The 20,077-nt window shown below is 39.7% G+C and overlaps 1 protein-coding gene across 1 annotated transcript; it reads right to left on the minus strand.

Annotated features, from left to right (window-relative positions):
* Positions 1–234: 234 nt before the first annotated feature.
* Positions 235–19,351, minus strand: LOC129105949 (polycystic kidney disease protein 1-like 2). The gene is made up of 39 exons (XM_054617231.1): positions 19,268–19,351; positions 18,884–19,136; positions 18,097–18,255; positions 17,818–18,006; positions 17,104–17,214; positions 16,438–16,585; positions 16,117–16,346; positions 15,616–16,026; positions 15,393–15,520; positions 15,151–15,289; positions 12,943–13,155; positions 11,917–12,062; positions 11,470–11,649; positions 11,228–11,375; positions 10,783–10,924; positions 10,584–10,715; positions 10,369–10,489; positions 9,462–9,590; positions 9,158–9,383; positions 8,804–8,994; positions 8,481–8,711; positions 7,895–7,996; positions 7,593–7,771; positions 7,310–7,456; positions 7,012–7,211; positions 6,414–6,640; positions 6,103–6,322; positions 5,028–5,500; positions 4,646–4,742; positions 4,430–4,570; positions 4,162–4,347; positions 3,111–3,441; positions 2,431–2,564; positions 2,207–2,334; positions 1,961–2,121; positions 1,223–1,433; positions 990–1,091; positions 772–903; positions 235–648 (listed from the first exon to the last, which is right to left on the minus strand). The coding sequence occupies exons 1-39, from the start codon at positions 19,349–19,351 to the stop codon at positions 478–480; spliced, it is 7,053 nt and encodes a 2,350-aa protein (XP_054473206.1). The 3' UTR covers positions 235–477.
* Between the last annotated feature and the right edge of the window lie 726 nt (positions 19,352–20,077).

Here is a 20,077-nt window from a genome sequence, read left to right on the forward strand (position 1 = left end):
TATTCAAGAGAACTACTAGTCACCAGAAGTCATAAGTGCCTCTCCTCTCTTAAACAAGCATCTAACACACGTTATCTAACACACATATATCACACAACACAAGTTGTGTGATAGATGTTTTATACTACCCAATGGTAGTATAAAACATATATCACACAACTTGTGTTTAATAATAAGCTATATTATAGATAAGTCAGATTTATGCATATATAATGTTTAAGTAGTGACCATGAATATTTTTTATTTATTTGATTAACAAAATATACAACAGCATAAATACAGTGCCTCAGTGCGTAACATAAGAATCATCCTCAGTTCCTACTTTCTCTCAGTGTTTAAGCTTCTCCTACACAAGTGACATATCTGCAGCAGTAGAGACAAATGCTAATCATTTACATACTTATAAGAACAATTCATTGCAATTCAGTCACAAAGCAACAAAAGCAGAAACTGAAAAAAGGATTCTGTGAGAGCATGTCAGCCATCACAAACTTTCCCAGAAGAAACCGTTGAGAGTCCATTATTTGAAGCAGATGAACCAGCTGGACAATCAGTTGGGCAGTCACCAGCTTGTTTCTTAGTTTTGAGTCCAAACAAACTGAAGAGTTTCATCAGCATCAGATCCACAATCTCATCCTCTTCTGACGGCTGTAAGAAGAGTGAGAGATGTGTGTAACTCAATGAGTATTAGGTTATCTGTAATGGGAAGATCTCACTTCTTCTACTACATGTGTTCAATCAGACGTTTCAGACTGAGCTAGGGTGAGTTACCTTGTGATGGATCTGCTCTTGACTGAATGCCACCAGAATGACAGAGATGAAGAGGTTCAGCACCACAAAGGTCATGAACACAATGCAGGATCCGATGAGGAAAGCTCCAAGCACTGGATTGTAATTCAAAACCTGAGGGATCAAGAAGAAAACATGCACTGAAGAAGACTCAGCTTTCATAATCTGCCGTGGTACATTTATGATAGCCTCATACTAACCTCTTCATAGTTGAATATACCAAGCTGCAGGCTGACCATGGTCTGTGCAGCATTCAGCAGAGTCCGATAGGAGTATAACTTCCACCCATACATTAGGTTAGACTGAAAAATAGAAAGTTAGTCTTTGTGTTACTGCAATAACCACCATTTGAATGTAACAAAATATGATATAATGGGAAGAAATGCAGTGACTCCAGCAGCATGCTGATGTTAAAGTGTGGGAAACTGCTCACAGCAATGGAGTAGGCCAGGAACATGATGGTCATGACCACCAGGAAGCCTGAGATATCAGTCCAGGCTCGCTGCAGCGTGGCTGTGATCATGTGCAGCTTAGGGTTCAGTCTCAGCAGGTGCCAGAGTTTGACTGTAGCCAATAGCACCAGGAAGGCAATCAGATACCCCAACACCGCATCGGCCTTGGCTGTCTCATGGAAACTGGCGTATCTGGAGACAGAACATGAGTCTTGTTTTACAATCTATTGAAAAAGGTTTTGAATGGATTGAGGAAATAATAGTTGACCTAGTAATGCTTTCCCATTTATTGAGCTGAAATTAATTTAAAATAACAGATTTTCTGTGTACATATTCATCCCAAAAAGTTCAAATAAGGTTTTTCTCTCTCAGCAATTGTCAGATAAAGCTAATTATAAAATGTATACAGCTTCTAATGTGTCGAATTTGTTCTGAACAAAATATCAGCTTTCAATAGCTACCACTTACACAATATATACTGTAAAACTGTTTTCAAACAACTGAAATATTTCTCTCACATATATTCTGTATCAACACATTTTAAAGTTTTAGTGAGCGCACTGGTGAAGTTGTGATAAAAGCATCTACTGTACTGCAAAGATAATGTGCTGGTAACAGCAAAAGGGGGCGTACTGTAGAAAATAAAATAAACAAAATATCAATGTTAAGATAAACCCAACGTATGGACTTTTGTGGATTGTGTGATTGTTATTGCTTACTGGTCTTTGTTGTTCTGGTAGTACTCCATGTCCCGGTTCCCCAGTAAAGTCCTCTTGATGAAGACAGACAGCGCACTCCAACTGAGGATGATAATTGCGAGCTCAAGCAGGTTCCACTTGCTCTTAAAATAAGCCCATCTCTGCTGCTTCATCAGCTTTCCCTGTCAGGAGGAGAGGAGTTTGTGTGATGCGTAATTATTATTAAAAGTGATGGTAGTAAATTTGAGATATAAATAATACTAATACCTGGACAAACATGTAATAGATGATGAAGAGGAAGTAAATAGCTTCAGAGGCCATGACAAAAATGTGAAGGCCTCCGGTCGACTGGTAAAGGCGCACACTCTGAAGCTCACTGCGGAACTGGAAAGCTCCTTGAGGAAACACAGGGTGACAGACAACATGCTTCTTAATAAAGTTAAAGTTTCTGTGCAACTCCCACACAATATAGTTGGACATGGACTACTTACCTATGGCTGTGGTCTCCAGCATGAGAGTGACAATGCAGAAGAGGTTGACGTTGGCATTGTACACAGTGAACTCTACAAAGACCGCTTGGGTGTACACATCAATCCAGGTGTTGTCATAAAGGTACTGGAGGGATCTACAAGGAGAACGACATGATACGATTTATAAATGTTTTTCCTTAAATAAGAAGAAGTCATGAAACAACAAGTTATGATGCAGAGGAACTCTGTGGCACAATATTGCCATTGTGACAATAACCTGAGGCTAATTACTAGTTTAAAGAAAATGAAAAAATGTTTATTAAATCTAAAGATGTAGTATTAATGTATTATACAAACGTGAATTTACAATAATTGTACAATAAAAGACTTTTGTCACTTCTCTATCATATAAGGCTAAAAACTTTACAATTATTTTCCTAATCTCATTATTGTTTTGTAGAAAAGCTATCAAGAAAAGCTTTGATTTCCTAAATGTTCTTAAGTGTATAATCACTTGTAAAAAGGAACCAATTTCAGGTGGTTGCAATCTGTAACCTCACTACTAGATGATGCCAAATCCTACACACTGCACCTTTAAGGAGCTGGAACCAACAGATGTTTGACATTCATATTCATATATGAATCAACTAATCAGTAAGTAGACTTATCTTTTTACTTATCATCTGTTTTAGCATGCCTACCTGCTTGAATTATGTAAATCTGGCCCTAGATCCACCACAAACCCTCCCCCTCTGTAAAGCTTCACGCTGCCCCAGATGGGGGAGGCCCTCAGTTGGCGCTGGGACCGGTACGTCCACGGGCTTTGAAGGTTCAGCGAGGTGTTATCACCCTCAGAGCGGCTCCAGCCTGGACCATAGGAGTCCATGTCTTCCAACTCCCACGAGTACGGAGCGTGACAGTCCCCCTGAGACTGCTGCATGGAGGGAGCCACGTGGCAGGAGTTCTGATGCACCCTCACCTGGCGAAGACGAGCATTACCCACCAGCTTGGAGTTTCCATCTGTGATGAATCCTGTGAAGGATAATCAGGTAACAAGAAGAAACACATTAAGGAAAAGAGCAGTAAAAATGTTTTGCAGATAAAATGTAATTTTTGTGTCAAATTAATTAATTAATAAGGTCTTAGTCAGTATCTATCTCCATGTTTTGAACCAAACAAGTCCTTTTTACACCGTAACAAGTTATTGACAGGAAACACATTTTAAAATTTACTACATAAATATAGTGTTGATAAAATGTAGTACCGGTATATGTAGTAAAGTGGTAAAACGCACAAGTAAGGCTACAAATTCAGGCATTGCAAATTTATGATTTTTTAATCATTTTTAACAATATTATTTTAAGAGCAGAAGAACTATAGGGGGGATTGAATGTGAAACACTCCGAAATCCTTGAATATGTTATAATCAGAACAACTCTTAATATTTTATTGTCAGATCGGATTTTGATTTAGTTAGTTACTTGGAGGTAATCAGGGTACACAACAATATACAAATACAATGAGCTTCACAATACAAGGACCAGGTTACAATAAAGCCACCAAAGCCTAAATAAACCTAAAGACGATATTTGCTACGTACCTATTTACCAAATTATGACAGCTGAATAATCAGCATGTGTTTTCCATTTTTGTTATATATAGATAAAGAATAATTTGCAAATATTAAAGGTGATTCATGCAGTCATGCAAATAAGTCGTGTGCGTCAGTTAATAACGTCGAGACATACTGACCTGCGTGCTCTCCAAACAGGTTGCTCAGTAGGGTTGTGTTTGCCCAGTTGAACATATCCTGAATACTCAAACTGTCAGAGATCCCTCTGCTGAAGCTCTGCCGAATGTGTTGGGTCAGAAAGTAAGCGTTGGGGTCCCTCTGACCGTACGCCACCAGGAGCAACATCCACATAAATCCCATGTAGGCTGCATCACAAACAAACATCTCCCATCAGCATCTAAAGACGTATTACATTGCTTCATATGTTGTATCATGTGGTTCTCCTACCAAGGATCTCCCTTATAAGTGCGAAGACCTTCTGTTCTTTAATCATGTTGTTCTTTATCCTCTCGATGTCAGTGGGAGGTGGTGGCTGATAGAAGCTGCATGTGCTGTCTCTTCTCGCTGCCCGCACTGTATCAGGATCATCTGAGAAAGGGATGTTGTATTGATACGTTTTTTTTTTTCACACAAAACAATTCAACAAAATTAGAAAAATCGTACCTGTGTTCCTCAGACTCTCATCTATCTGAGGTTCTCCGTACTCCTCCTGGTCAACTTTCTTTAGAACAAGAGCGAAAAAAGCAGCAAAACCAAGAACCTGTGACAGAAGATGGTCAAACTTCAACCTCATACAGATCAATGTATCATAAATACAGTATGTATGTACCGAAGTACTGGGAGGTACAAATATTCTATTAAAAAATTCAAATATTTTAAAGCCACAAAAATCTGTTTAAAGCTGAATCAAATCATTTTTTTATTTTATTCATTAATTTATCATTTTGAATGTCGTCTCAAGCCCAAGCTCCCTTAAACAATTGTTCTCTAAACATTTGCAATGATATCCATGTGTGCTCTGACCATTTACTGTAAGGTCGCTCACCTTCAGAGGCTGAGTAATAAAGAGGCTCTCAAAGAAGGACACCACCATGGAGATAAGCCAGCTTATGGAGCGGTCTTTCCCGTACGTCAGCCCATACATCATGGTGAAGTATCCCGACACACCGCTGGTTGCAATCACCAGTATCCAACCAACAAACACAAACCACCACGGCAGCCCGCCTTGACTAGACTTCTTGGTGGACTCTCCGTTGGCACTCTCTTCTGGACTGGGGCTGCGGTCCAGCTGGTCTCCCTCCAGGCTGGATGAGGGGAACTGGTACTCCAGGAGACCCTTCATTCCCTGAACTTGTTGCATGGCTCGGTTGTAGCTGTCCGGATTTGGAAAAAGAGAAGGTCCCAACAAACCAAGCTCCTTCTCAACATGACGCAGCTGCTTGTACAGGTACCGGCTGTTGTTGCTCTTCTTCTGAACTTCATCTGACATCTTCTCAGGGCTCCCCAAAACACTGTTTTCTAAAAAAAAATAAAAAATGTATAAATCAGTATCAGCCTGTCAGGATTTCAAATTAATTATGCAAATACTTCAGTCAGTACAAATTCCGAGCAATTTAAAATTCCGTCAACATTAGCAGGTTAATGCATCAAAAAAGGTTTGGCCTAATTTAGACTACTGACAATGTCACTACTTACATCACCGTCATCATATCGGTCAATCACAAGTCATGAAGTATCAGGAGAGTTTGCTTTACAACTTTATGATTGTATGTTAAAGAAAAAATACAGTTTGCCCTAACACTTAATCCAATCTTTCAATTGATATTGAAGACATTTTTTTCTGTGTATCAGAGATAAAATGCATCAAGCCAGTCGGCTGAGGAAAACATTGTTGAAGAAAAATAAATACTGAAGATAAAATACTTTATATACATCTTTAGATATAAATAAATTTCCTATTTGTATGTATGTTATTTAAATACTTCCTTTGTATTAAATGGTCCTTATATCAATTCATTTCCATGCCTTTTTTCTTAATAAGTCTGGTCCTCCAAAGGGTCCAGCCAATAAAAATGTGAAACACATGATATCAGAGTAGTATGACCTATTTTTTTTTTTACCTTGTTCTAGTTTAACTGCATGTAAACTTAGAATCATAGAGCGATCCCTCTTGGAGGTGTCAGTGTAGAAGTCTCCGGCCGCACAGTTCTGCTGTCTGATGATGTCCTCCACTAGAGACAGCAGAGTGTTGATGTCCGCCTGCTGACCAGGCCGGAGCTCCAGGTGAGGCAGCGGACTCTTCATGGCCTTCGAGAGTGACTGAGCAATTCTCTTTATGTCCTAACGGAGAAACCACAACAAGCACTTTGGACGTTGTAGAACAGAGGAGTCATCACTTCAAAATCACAGATGTGGATATATGTTTACTCACCTTGATCACAGTGTCGGGTGTGATGTCCTTCAGCGCTTTCAGAGGGGAAGGCGTTTGCGAGGGAGAAACTCGGCCAGTCTTTCCTTGTTTAGACGTGTCCGTTTTGGTGCGCCTCTCTCGAGGCCGAGTGTTTCTAAAGATACTCACGATGAGGAGATTGATGGGAAACATGATGATTGAACTTTGTACTCCGATCATGACTTGTTGCCAAGTGAACTCGATGTGACCTGCAGAGTAAAGTATTCCTTTAAAAGCAAGTTTAAATGGATGTGAATAAAGGACAGGGCCTTTTAATTACTCTCTCAGTGAGACTTTGGATTTAATTATTTTAAATACTCATCTATCCATTCTTAAGTGCTACTGTCCCAGTCATACTTCCCTTGCCACAGGTCATTGCCATGAAAAACTTTCATAAGAAATATTTTTGCAAATGTGCATGATGTTTAAAAGTCAGGTCAGTGCTTAAGTCCGGGAGTAATCACATATTTTCTCTGAGTGTATGGGGGGAATTCTATTTTATAGTATAGTTATAATAATTTTAAAGTTTAGTTACTTAGTCCATAGGTAGTTTGTAGAAGCTTTATGTTTTGTTACCTACCCAGGTCCATGGTCTGCTCGGAGGGGTCAGTGGGGATACCCCAAAACATGATGCTGGTCAGCATGGTGCAAAGCAGCAAGGAAAAACAGCAGGACACTCTCTGCACTCGTGTGAAAGTGCTGCAGGGAGGCCGACTGATGACAGAGAACCAGATATGGCCGTCCCTGAAATCCTTGGCTGTCTTCATGAAGAACAGGTTACTTGAAAGAGTATTTGGGGAAAGAAAGGAATAATAAATCACAGACTCAAGTCAGATTCCTTGGAAATGTGTTTGGACCAGATCCATGGCTGGTCTTACCTAAACCTCTTCAAGTCCATCTCTGTGGCTACTGGGAAGACCTTGTCAAGAGCGCACTCTCCCACATCTACAGCCAGCCAGGAATTACACAGGAAGTGCCATTTCTGACCACTCTCCAGATCCTGCACAGTTACTTTGTTGACGTACCTGCATGTAACATTAAATATATTTATTTTGTGATAGTAATGGTAGAAACACAAGCTTAACTTCATGATGTAATCCTGTTTGGTGTCACAATGTCTTGTGACACCAAACAGGATTACATCATGAAGTTAACCCGTACCATGCAGGATGTGCTCCTGAGTTGTCGTGCCACAGTCGGATGCTCTGTACATCTCCCAGGGAAAAGTGTGTGGTCAGCAGGAACATGTCCGACCCACCCCTTTCAAACACTGGCTTCTCAGGATCTATCAGGTGGTGGGGCTCACTTTCTCCCTCTGTGCCCAGCAGCGTTATTGTCACCTAAAACCAAAACAAAGGTCAACCAGGATAGACAGAGCTGTCAGCATCATACATGTGCAACAGAAGCAGCAGCCAGTTCTTTTTTCTGTGAGTCCCCTCTAAACTTTAACAGACATTACTGACCTGAGAGGAGGTGGATGCACCATGCCGATGACCTGTACTGATATTCAGCATATAATGATACTCAGCCAAGGGGTCATTATCCTCCAGCACTGTTATCTTGACCTACAAGTGAATGCAAAGACACAGTTCTCAATTGGTAAATGTCGTAAAGTGAACGTTATACAACTATGTATCAAATATAATATAAATGAAGCAATGAAAGGCATTTAAATCATAAACTGCTTGAATATTTTAGTATTTTGATGTGAGTGCATTTTTTAGAGGGTCAAAGCAGGTGTTTCATACGGGTACTTTGCATGAGTAATATCTATTTACTGAGAATTTTTTTTCTTTAAATGTAAATGATGGTCAATGCACAAAACATACAATGAGCTCACATAATTTAATTGATTGTTGTAAAAAGGAAGACTAGAGACATGAACAGGGATGCTCCAGTTTACATAGTACAGTGATGTCTCCCGTGGTATTAAACCTTTGAAGTTTTCATAATATGTGTGTGAGGAAAAAACATCTGAATCAGACCTAAAAATGGTCTGGTATTTCAAATCAACAATATAAAGTTGTGAAAGTCTGTACTGAGAATCACCTTAGCTGAGTCCTGGATGTCTTTTCTGCGTGCCCATACAACCACCAGAAGATAGGCAGCAAAGATGGCCCCCACAAAACACACCACCACGGGATTGTTGGTGAACGTAGCAAAAAGTTCTGCTGTACGTGACACATCAACTAAGTTCGGCATGACAAAGAAGGAGCTGCCGAAGAAAGTCAAGTGGTTGCAGAGGCAGTGGGTGACCAGATGCGTGGTGAGCGGACCGACCTGTAGAAAAAAAGCAAAACCTGCCGGTCAGACTTCACTGAATATACAATGATGCAACCACTGTGGATGTATGTTGTTTATTTTATACTTACCCTGCAGCCATCTTCACTCCAGGTAGACTCGGTTTCATTCCAGTATTTGCACTGGGCAGCGATGGAAATGACAGTGACAGTGGCATTCATGGATTTGACGCCCGGCTCAACAATGGGCTTCATCACAAGGTAGTGCTCTCCAACTTCTCCTCTTCTGTCTTTGGGACTCAGCACCCAGGTGTATTTTCCCTCTGTGTTAAAATTGCAGATATATTCATACAAACACACACAGAAATGGAGGCTTACAAACATGGATTTTGCTAATTCTCCCATTGTGATAACCATGAATGAAATTTAAATGTGATCAGTCATTATGTTCTCTGCAAAAAGTAAGTCTGGTAGTTTTAATTTTACCCCCTTTGGCGTTCTCTAGAGGCATCTGAGTCTTGGCTACATAATTCTCAGCATTTGGATAATCTTTACATCCCAGGAATAGCATGAAGGATATGTTTTCAGACGGATCCATTTTCAGGACCAGTGTTACATCCGGCGAGGGAACGTTAATTATTAACGTGCTGAAATTGGCCAGGTCCAGCACCGTGCTGATCTCCTGCCCAACATCAAGCCTTGGTAGGAAAATCTGAAAACCCAGAAAACACATTAGGCTGAACAATCTACAGATGTAAGGAAACTAAAACTATTTCTAAAACAACATTACCTCTATCTCGTCAGGTAAATTCTCTACAGGAATGACAGTGCCGTTCATTCTGGTGAGAGAGACGGATCCTACAGTTCCTGTGATGTTTCCTTCGTTCCAGGAATACGGGTTTTTCTCAAAACTCATCATCTAGAAGGAGAGGAAACATACGCTGCTATATGTTAAAATCAAATGTGTAAAACTGTGACTCAGATTACTTAAAAACAACAGACCTTATCTGATATAGCCTTAATCTAGACTTTTTACAGACATAGCGGCTCAGTCTTTTTCTGTTGGGTCCATAGTTGTAGATGTTATCTAGGGCTGCCTAGTCATTTAAACCACTAACGATGGTTTTGGTCTCAATCCACTAAGATTTCTTTGTCAATTAGTCATTTTTTAGGCTCTTTACCTGCTGAATTACTTATTTCCAAGAAACTTAGGAGCACATCTCTGGTAAACACAAGATTTAAAGTGGTGTTTTTGTGTGAGTCTTTGTGGAAAAACTCAGTTTTATAGATCTGTTGATTAAGTCAACTTAGTTGATTAGTTGACAAAATCGTATCAGTGTGAGTCGACTTAGAATTAATTTGGTTGAGGACAGTCCTAATGATTTCAGATATTAATAATGTTTGGAGGTACAATGCTTCAATTTAGCTTTCTCAAAATTAAATGTATTGACCCAAGACAAACATTTAGATTGAGGAGGCAAATATGTAAATGATCCAAACAAGAACTTCGTTATTATTTATGAGGAACTATTTTTTTTAACTGGTCCAGGTATTGTGGATATTCAACAGGAAGATAAAGCATACCTTATAATGTCCGGATAAAAGCAGACTTTGACAACTAAACACACTTGAAAAAGGTCATGATGACAAACGATTTGGCTGTATCAGCATCTTCACTGCTCACTACACACACTTACTCTGACATCAACTGGCTCCTCTGGAGAGACAATATGAGCAGGCAGCGCGGGGAAGGAAAATCTGGAGGAGCTGTTCTTCTGGACGTTTATATCCTGCATTTGCATCTTTTCTGGAGACACTCTACAGGAAGCAGAATGAGATATATCTGAGTAATTTCAACAAACCCTAGTTTGTTCTTAAGTACATTCTCTAGCCAGTGTCAATTTTGTCTTACCTGTTAACATACACACTGATCTGACCAGAATCAATGATGGCGGGGTCTCCATTCAGCTTTTTATTATTCAGCAAAGCACTCTGAACATTGCTTATCCCAGTAAGAAGAAAATCTGAGACTTTTTTCTGAGGAAAACATATGATATGATGTTTGGTGTCTGAGAAAACAGATATTTAGCAATATCAGTGATAGTTTTGTTCTTACATTGGACGAAACATTCAAAATATTACTGGCTGCTTCAACTATTGGTGTAGCTGCTTGCACAACTTCTCCTTCATCTCCATCGTCCTGATTTACACTAATGGTCTTGAGGGAGGAGCTGAGGTCTACCAACAACGAACCTGCTTCTTCCTGGAGGGGATATAATACAGAAACAGAAAAAATGATAGTTGATCTGTGTCAAACTTTCGAAAGACCTGATAAATATGTATCAACATGTTATTGATATCGTTTTCTAAACATTCAATTTTCTTCTCAGTTCACTTAGGCTGAGGAAGTGTTGAAGTGCTGCATCCTGAACATTACATTTATTCAATTGTTGTTTTGTGACTGTAATTCAGACCGAAGCCCCCTCCAACAATGTCTTAAAACAAAGTGCTTTTAGTACCGTGTTTTCTTAAGTTTCCTGATAAAAACTGATCTACTATACTGAACTTGAGCAGCGGGACTGAGCTCGTCTGGGCGATGGGTGAGTCCGGCCACAGCTCTGGCCGTCACTTGCACTTCCTGAGTTGTGTTGCTGGGTGAGTCTTGCAGAACTCTGGTCATTTTGGTCAGCATTTGCTTTCTGAGCTGAAAGAGGAGGAAGGGCTAATTACCACTCGCCCACAATACAACAAATATCACAGCAACAACTACAGTTTTGACATTGATCGCATTCTGTTACCTTCGTCCTTGCATCCTTCTGTTCTTGGCCGTCCTCTGTATTCAGCATATCAGAAACTGAAGTAAATATTTGTCCAAGTGCCTCACCAGAGAGAAGACCCTGCTGCTCTAACTGACTCACACTGTCCTCCACTGCAGATTGGAGAGCCTCCACAGACGTGCTGGAGCTGCTTTTTCGTACCTTTAGGGAAAGAAACATTCACTCTGCATTATTCAAAGACTTTCACATGGACAACCTGTTTCTCTGGTGCCATCTGCAATAGCAGCCTGAACAATCTGCCCTGTTGGCACTGTTGTAATCTGGGATGGATAATTGAATACATGATGATTTTGTGTAGTTTCTGTATCTGTATCTTTTTGTGTTCTAGCTTTTAAAAAAATCTCCCTCTGGGACATTAAATCCAAATCTTGTTTCCTCAAGAAACATGATTACTGATAGAAGACAAACCTGAGTGGAGACAACAGTAGTGCTGGCTTTCTCATATTCATTTTTCACAGTCACCACAACAGACAAACTGTAGTTGTTGTTCTTATCTCCGAGAGGCAGGAAGACAGATTTAACTTCATTTGCATTACTGCAGCGCAGATGTTTTCCTTAAAGACAAACGAGACAATTAAGTAAAACTGTTGTAAAGAATTCTTGATTATTTTTCAGCATACTTGTTACTAAATGGCCTAAGCATTGACATTAATCACAGGCACTATTTATATGGGAAAGGGCATTTTCAGCTCAAAAATTCCCCCAGACAGGTTTTATGACATGAAAATTACTCTCCTTTGAATAAAAAATAGTTTAATATGTTTTGACAGTGAAAGACCTCAATTACCTAGTTAAGAAATCCTAAAAATGACATCTCCCTCTTCCTCTTTTTAAAATCCAAAATCTATGAATATGCAAATCTTGTTCATTTCAAAAGTTTAAATGCGCAACACAAGTTGTCCACTCTCTCACACAAATTTGAAGTTTCTACATCTCACGTGTGAGTTTCATACTGGACCAATTGGCTTCTGAACTAGTTGTGATGACACACCATGACGTCATGGTTAAACATGCACGTCTAAATCTGAGATTTAAGGTGACTCATGGTTCCCCCTTCAGCAGATGAATGTGAAAACAGACTTCTTCTAGTATCAATTTCTGCACATACTGGTCATCATTATGCATCACCAAGTGAGGTAACAATAAGTAAAACACATTTTTGACTGAAGGGGGACTTCAAATCTTGGTCTCACCAGTCTATTCAAAACTTTTATTACTTTGGAATACCTGTACCATTCAGAAAACAACTATTTCGAACAAACCTTAATCTGCCTTTTCCTTACTTCCTGCAAGCAGATTCATACTGCTCTTGATTCATTTACTTTCGTATTTAAAGTCTCCCTTGTGACAGAGCTTTATTATTTTTTTAAAGTCAATTACATCAAATTTTTTAAGAAGTGAATTATTTTAAGAAGTTACAGTGCAAATTCTCACCTGTGTCTGTTTTAAAGCAATACAAACAGCCTCTAGAGCAGAAAGAGCTTGATTTGCAGGTTATGTCAAAAGCATCTAGAACTGTTCCTGACGAAGGAGAGATGCTACATGAGGGGGGCCGGTTGTCTGCAGGAGCATCAGTAGCAGCTGGTTCAGTTGGCTCAGGACCTGGTATTGGAAAAGTGTACTTGGCAAAACCTAGCTCATTCTTCCCTGTAAAAAAAAGAAGAAAAACATACATTTTGTAATTCAACTTCTTTCAAAGCCAGAGGTTTCAAAAATATGTATATTAATATATAATGTATTTCAGTTGAAGCCAAAAAATGTAATATGTAGTTTTGAACAAAGCCCTGGGTTTCAAAAGAGGTGGTTCAAATGGGCCCAAACCTCTATTTATACTAGTCCTTAAAGGAGCACTACGTCCATTTCTGCAACTCTCTCTCCAGAGTGCTAAAACTCACATTTGTGACATCATCAAGTATTAAGTTTGGAACTGTGCCATAGACGATGAATTGGGAAATATGTAATAGATGACACTGAGAGTAACTAGGGGACTGTCCACAAAATCATTCAACCATTAATTGTCAATCCAGGAACTCCAGACTCTTAATTTAGATGTTGTTCCCATTTAATCTGTAATAAAAAAAGCCTCATCACTGAAAAGAACATTATGACTATGGGATTAAAACGCACCGTAAGCAATCACACTGATGTTGTTCAAGGTGTCCATTGAAACTTTCAGATGTTGGCTATGTACAACATATTCAGTGTTGCCTTCCTGTCTCTCAATTAGTGGCCTCCTTCCTGCTTGGGAGTAACAATCTCCAAGGTCATCCTGGGAAAATAAAATAAATTAATAATTGACCCATTAATCACTTAAACCACTGTTACAAATCAATTACAATTGCTGTTTCGGTCTTACCGCCAAAGGTTTGGGGTCCTCAATATACCAAACTACATCTGGGCAAGTTGTCACACAGCTCAGTTTGAGCTTTACATGGTCGTTGACATTTATCGAAGTACAGTCATCACAACTGCAAGAATACAAGTGTAATTTTCAGTATTTATAAAACCTTCAGAATAATTATACTGAGAATATTTGAGAATTTATTGTAAATTATCCCCGATTACCTGATGGTGACATCTGTGAATTCTTTTGGTGCAACAGTTATGCACTTTGAAGCTGAAGCAAAGTCAACCCTTTTCCTAAACCAGGTTGTTCTCCTCACAGTTAAAGTGTATTTGAAAATATCAAAGGGATTTGGAAGGCAATCTTTTTCAATAACATGAGTTTCACCCTTTGTTTTGTTTCTGCATTTGCAGTTCCCTTCTGTGTGGAAAGAAGCAGAAACAGAGCTTGAAATTAGCATTCCACAAATAAAGAGATTACAAAAACAAATATCATGAATCACAGTATCATTATATTTATAAGGAACGGACAAAATAACAAGAACATGCAACCCAGTAGAAGATCACCTCAAGATACTATCTCAGAAACTACCACGCCTGTGAGTGCCGTCACATGGGCACTGGTGTCCCAGTTATGATCAGGTTTTTGTATGTTCTGTGTTTGTAGGTATGATGTTAACGTCATATCCTTTCTGCAGGAATCTTGACAAGCACTTAAATCGGTTTTGAGAAACCAGAATATGAATATTGAATATTAGATATTAGGCAGGTTTCTGGTCAGTGTGATCATTGTAAGAATGTAATGATGATTCAAAACAAAATGAGACTGAAAGTCTGACACCGGTAATGAAGAAGTCAAAGTGAAGGTTGGAGACTGGATGAATTGTATTGGTCCTTCTATCTCCCATGTGACATTACTGGTGATCAGATGGGGGAATCGAATCCAACAGTGTCTGTTCACAGCCAGAGAGCAAACAGGGAGTACAGATAGTCAGACAAATAATCTGAAACCTGCTAGAATCGTGTATACAGAGAGCTGAATAGGTCTGTCCTGTCCGATGCGAAATTTACATCCTTAAAATTATCAAAATCGGGATAAGACTAAGGACTAAGAATAAATACAGGACTCATTGTCTATGAACATGTTCTCACTGTTACAAACACTGAGCATTTAAAGCTTCACTGTTATTAAGGTGTTACTGTTTTGGATTTCCTGTGTTCTTCTACTTGTGTTCACCCCTTGTAATATGTTAGAAACTAATTTAAAATGATCAGTAATCAATTCATTGTGGTACTTACTACACTTCCATTCAAATGCCAGTCCTTTCCTGGGCAACGATTCAGTTCCAGTTACACTCAGTGTGACACTCTGAGTGTAGTCAACCAACGTGTCCGGAGTAGCAGTTATGTTCAAGTTGTCGATACTCACACTACCTGTCTGTAGATGAAACAAAAGTAATTGTGCTGTACCAGAAACAAGCAAACACCTCAACGTACTGTATGTACAGATCATTATTGTTTGATACTAATCTTCCACATACTGTGTTTCCATCCTTATCTGGTGAAAAGTCTGAGAGATTCTGGCAAGCCAAAAGTATGTTCTCTAAGTCCACGTCCACATCAGAGGCAGAGAGGTCATTCACAGCTCGTAGCGTCACCCTCAACGGTCCTTTACCAAAAGAGTTTAAAAGCGTTGAACACATGTATTACACACTATTGGGGATTGTTGTCATTTAATTACAGCAGAGCCTAAGCCGTAAGTACCTTCAAGTGGGCTGGAGAATGTAAAAGCCTGTAAGCTGCCATTGAGCATGTCTTTATTCTCGGAGAGTGTGTCGCTGGCTCCAGTCAGAGTGAAGAGCAGCTCCACAGGGGCTCCCCGCTCCAACGAAACACCAATGATGAGATCATTAGAGTCTGGACACACGTCTTCCTCTGCTATCACCGAGGCCTGCAGCCCTTCAATGGGCTCCAGCAGACACAGCTTCAGATCCGTGGACACTGTGTGGGCTGTGACCCTGTTAGAGGCGGCTAGATTTAGGTTGTGGCAGCCGTGACCAAGCTTCTCCACCACACTTTCACTCAGTGTAATGTTGTGGGGTTCGATACCATTCTCCACTGACACGTTTGCAACCACATGGCCTTCATGCTGGATTGTGTAGGAAACATTTGAACCTTTGTATGAAAGAAAAATAAATCTAATTATTCTGTGTTTTGGTGATTTATTGGAAGCATTTAATCCCTACAGGGATTTGACCGACTCACCTGCCTCTACCATAACCTGGATCTGAACAGGACTACCATGAAGCACATTGCATTTAGTGCCACCTGTTGACATATTCCTGCTATAGCACTTAATGACACCAAACTCTCCAACAGGCTCCTGAATGGTTATGTGTTTCTGAGCTGTGACATGCCATTCACTGGTAGTGCACTCCACTTCAACCATGAAAACACCGGGACGGCTGAATTTGTGAATCACAGTGCTCTCCATCCTGTGAGACAGGTAAAGTAAATACAGTTACATACGTAGTGAATGAATAAGAACCGATCTGACTGTCTGGTTGATTGCAAAGTCTCACTCACTCTTCTGGGCTGTATGGATCAATAGTGTGGCCGTCTCCAACAGTCAGTGTGCATGTGAGGTTCCCCTGAAAAGGATGAAGGAGCCACTTCACAGTGATGGTGACATTTTCAAAGACGGCAGCCAGCTTGCTCATCAACAAGATGAGTCCTGAGAGGAAACGTTACTTCAGAGAGGTGTGTCCAAACATAATGAGCAGGAACATTTCATCACTAGAATAATGTTAACTCCTATTGTTACTATATATATATATATATATATATATATATATAAATGAACAGTGCCGTTCATTTAAGTTGACTAGTCACACCAGAGATGCAATCAGGTAACAGAGTGGAAAGTCGTCGAGTAGGTTTAGCTTGAGAGGCTACATAGCTTTGTGGACAATGTAAAGTTCAATGACAAGAAATGTGGTTCATGGAAAGAGGAACACAGGAAATAAAGAACATAATCTGCGGGTGACAACAGCGGGCACTGTTATGGCTAAACCCAAACTAGCTGTGAACTACACATACCCTGTATAGCTGTAAGGCAGTAAAACAATAAATGAAATATACTGGTTGATAATATGGCAAAAAGTTATATTGTCCAATCTGCTTCAACTCATAATGATTTAAAGTATTATTTTAGAGGGATAAAGTCTATGTATAGTGTAAGTAAAATCTGACCATGTTTGCAGGTGTACTCTACAGACAGGTAACTTCCCAGGACAGGACATGGTTCGCCAAAAGAGCTCAAATCCACCGGAGCCTGGCACGCCTGCAGACCGTGGCAATGGGCTGGAATGACACATAAATCAAGTAAATGACAATTGGATTGGATTATTTTCAAGATAATTGATCAATTGATAATTTTTGTAGTAGGTTTGAAAGCACAAAAATGTTATAATTTTCATCCTATTGAATTCAAATAATCTTGCTTTAACCTTCCAATGAGAGGGTTGAATGGCTCTTGAAAGAGGTGTATTAACTATAAGGAGGATCACCAACTATTTGCTTAGTAATTGAACTCCTCCAGCATAACTAATCCCAAACTGATATGAATAAACGTACATGTATATTTACCCTAAAGCCCATCTATTCAGCTCCTAGGAGGGGATTTGCATAATGTATTTTCTGGAAGTTGAATCCTTTTGTCTGCACTGATGTGTTTTGTGTTTGACACAAAGCATGAAACAAAAATGGAGTTTGTGGTGAGTTTAGTACCTGGGCCTTTTGTTAGAGCGGCTTTAACAAAGCTAAATATGTTCCCATAGCCTTTAGTGTAAATACAAATATCCCTTTAAACAAAATGTTCCATTATTCAAAGTAGAAAGTTAAGTTAATATATTTTCATGAAAAGGAGGAGTAACCTGATCTATTATACATGTACATTATTAATACCTGTTACAGAATCCATCACATCTATCCAGCTGCACTCCTCCTGGGAGGATGTGGGTGAGGCTGTAAGTTTGGATCTGCAGTAGTGAATTGTTTTTCGACCATAGAAGCTGTCATCTATCTCTATAACTTGACCAGAACCACATTGCAATGTGGCATTTTGGCCATCACATGCGATAGATCTTCCAGAATCTGACAAAACAAATAATCAAGAATTACATAAGGGAAGCAAACAAAACATAATTTGAATGCTTTTTGGCGATTTTATTTACGAGTGCATACCAAACTGGCAAATGAAGTTGAGTTCCTGGCTGCAGTTCCCTGATGCTTCCCACTGGAAGCCTGAATGTCTCAGGATATGTCCGCAGGCTGCTTGTGCATCTGGTATGTTCACCCAGTTACTATAGCTGACATCTGAGCCTTCCAGCCATGCAAGCGAACCTTGGAAAGGACAAAAACAAATACACCATTTAATTATTTCAAACATCTGCTATTTAAGCCGCAGATGTTAGGACAAGGTCGTTTTCCTTATCTCTTCTTTCTGTTAAGATGCAATTTAGGGATAATAAATCAACAAAGCAATGGATTGAGCTGTTGACAGGGTGAATGAATGATTTTGACTCATTCTTTGTGGAGGGACATAAAGACACATTTGTAAATCAGACCACTTGACAGCAAGCCTTTTGAGAAGTTCAAATGAATGAGGAATATGTCTAAGAAAACCTGCTGCTTGAGGGAGATATCCAAATGTGACAGTCTTCTAACAAATGTCAGTAAACAAACATATCACAGATCCATTAAAATGGACATGCAAGCTGCCCAACGAGATAGCAGCTGCAGTGATAACCTTCATTTCTGACATTATTCACTATAGTCACTGATCACAGATATATAACATTTTAAAATGATAGTTACAAATATAATAGAATTCAGATAAATTTACAGGTTTTTTCTGAATAATCTTTATCACTTGTGACTCAAAAACATGTAAATTCACTACAAATCTATATTAAGCCATTAGAAGTCATGCAGTGTCTTCAGTTGTTCCCCCACCCACATGCACTCTTACCCTCGGCGGCAGCAGAGTCGAGTGTGAGGTTTGGAGCTGCAGGTGCCAGCCCGAGCCACCAGTCCTTCTCCGGGTCCAGGTGCTTCTGGAGAAACTGCTGTGTTTCATCGTTCAGGATGAAGGCTATGTGTCCTCCACCGCGCTCACACCACTCCTGGGCACTGAGGAAGGATCGCTGCAGACCCACAAACTCATAGCAAGAGCCGTCAAAACCCTCCTGGTACTCTGGGCAGGGTAGAGCTTCTGCATCCTCCTGAGCAGAACAAGTGAGGAAGAGAACCATCAAAGTCAATGTGGGGAGCATGGTACTTTCAGTCTCTGCATCTGTACACTGTTCAGACTCTCTGGTTGAATCGTCTCTTTAAAGGGCATTGACGTCAGTACTTCGGACACTATACAGCACTTAAGGATGATTTCTGACATTAGGGTCGCTTCCTTGATGGCTGTCCTGCTTTGTGTTGCGCCCATCATTCTTGTGTGCAAACAAAGCTCAGGCCTGTAGTGAAAAGGGACCAAAGCCAACTGTCAACATTCACTGATTACTCCTCTGCCTCCGTTAATGTAGGTCTCCACAATCTGCAGAGCGAGATAAGCTTCTCATTCAGACTTGTTCCGACCATGAAAATGTCAACCTGAACTTTAAAAGAAGCTGGAGGCTTCAATTGTATCTGCTGTTGTTCAGACTGATATGTAAGGCTGAATTAAGATGTGTTAGCCTTGACTTTTTATATGGGGTTAACATAGAATAGGTTAAAATGTTATGAAGAATTCCGCTGTATGGAGAGATCAGCAGAAGACCAGGTGTTACTAATTACAAAATAACAACTGCATTTCATTTAGTTATGCAGGGTTCTTGTCAGGCCTTTTTTTTTCTTATCAGAAGGCATTTTAACATGTGGAGGTGTATATAATACAATTATGATGACTGAATTCCATTTAGCTGCCTCCGATTCAGGGTCATGGTATTGTAAATGCTTGCTCAATGTCATTGCTTACTGGGACACATTAATAACATAGAGCCATCATAAATGTTATTAGTTCAACCTGTGTTTTATCTGCTATGAAAAGTTTAAAATGCTGCAGTGGAAAATATCTTTTAGCTAATAGTCTGGTCAATTTGTGTACTTTGCACACGAAGAGGCAATGTTTTGTGTATTTTGTCTTCTCTTGTACACCTGACTAACAGCCGGTCTG

Source organism: Anoplopoma fimbria, chromosome 2, assembly GCF_027596085.1.
Source record: "Anoplopoma fimbria isolate UVic2021 breed Golden Eagle Sablefish chromosome 2, Afim_UVic_2022, whole genome shotgun sequence".
Classification (NCBI taxonomy): Eukaryota; Metazoa; Chordata; class Actinopteri; order Perciformes; family Anoplopomatidae; genus Anoplopoma; species Anoplopoma fimbria.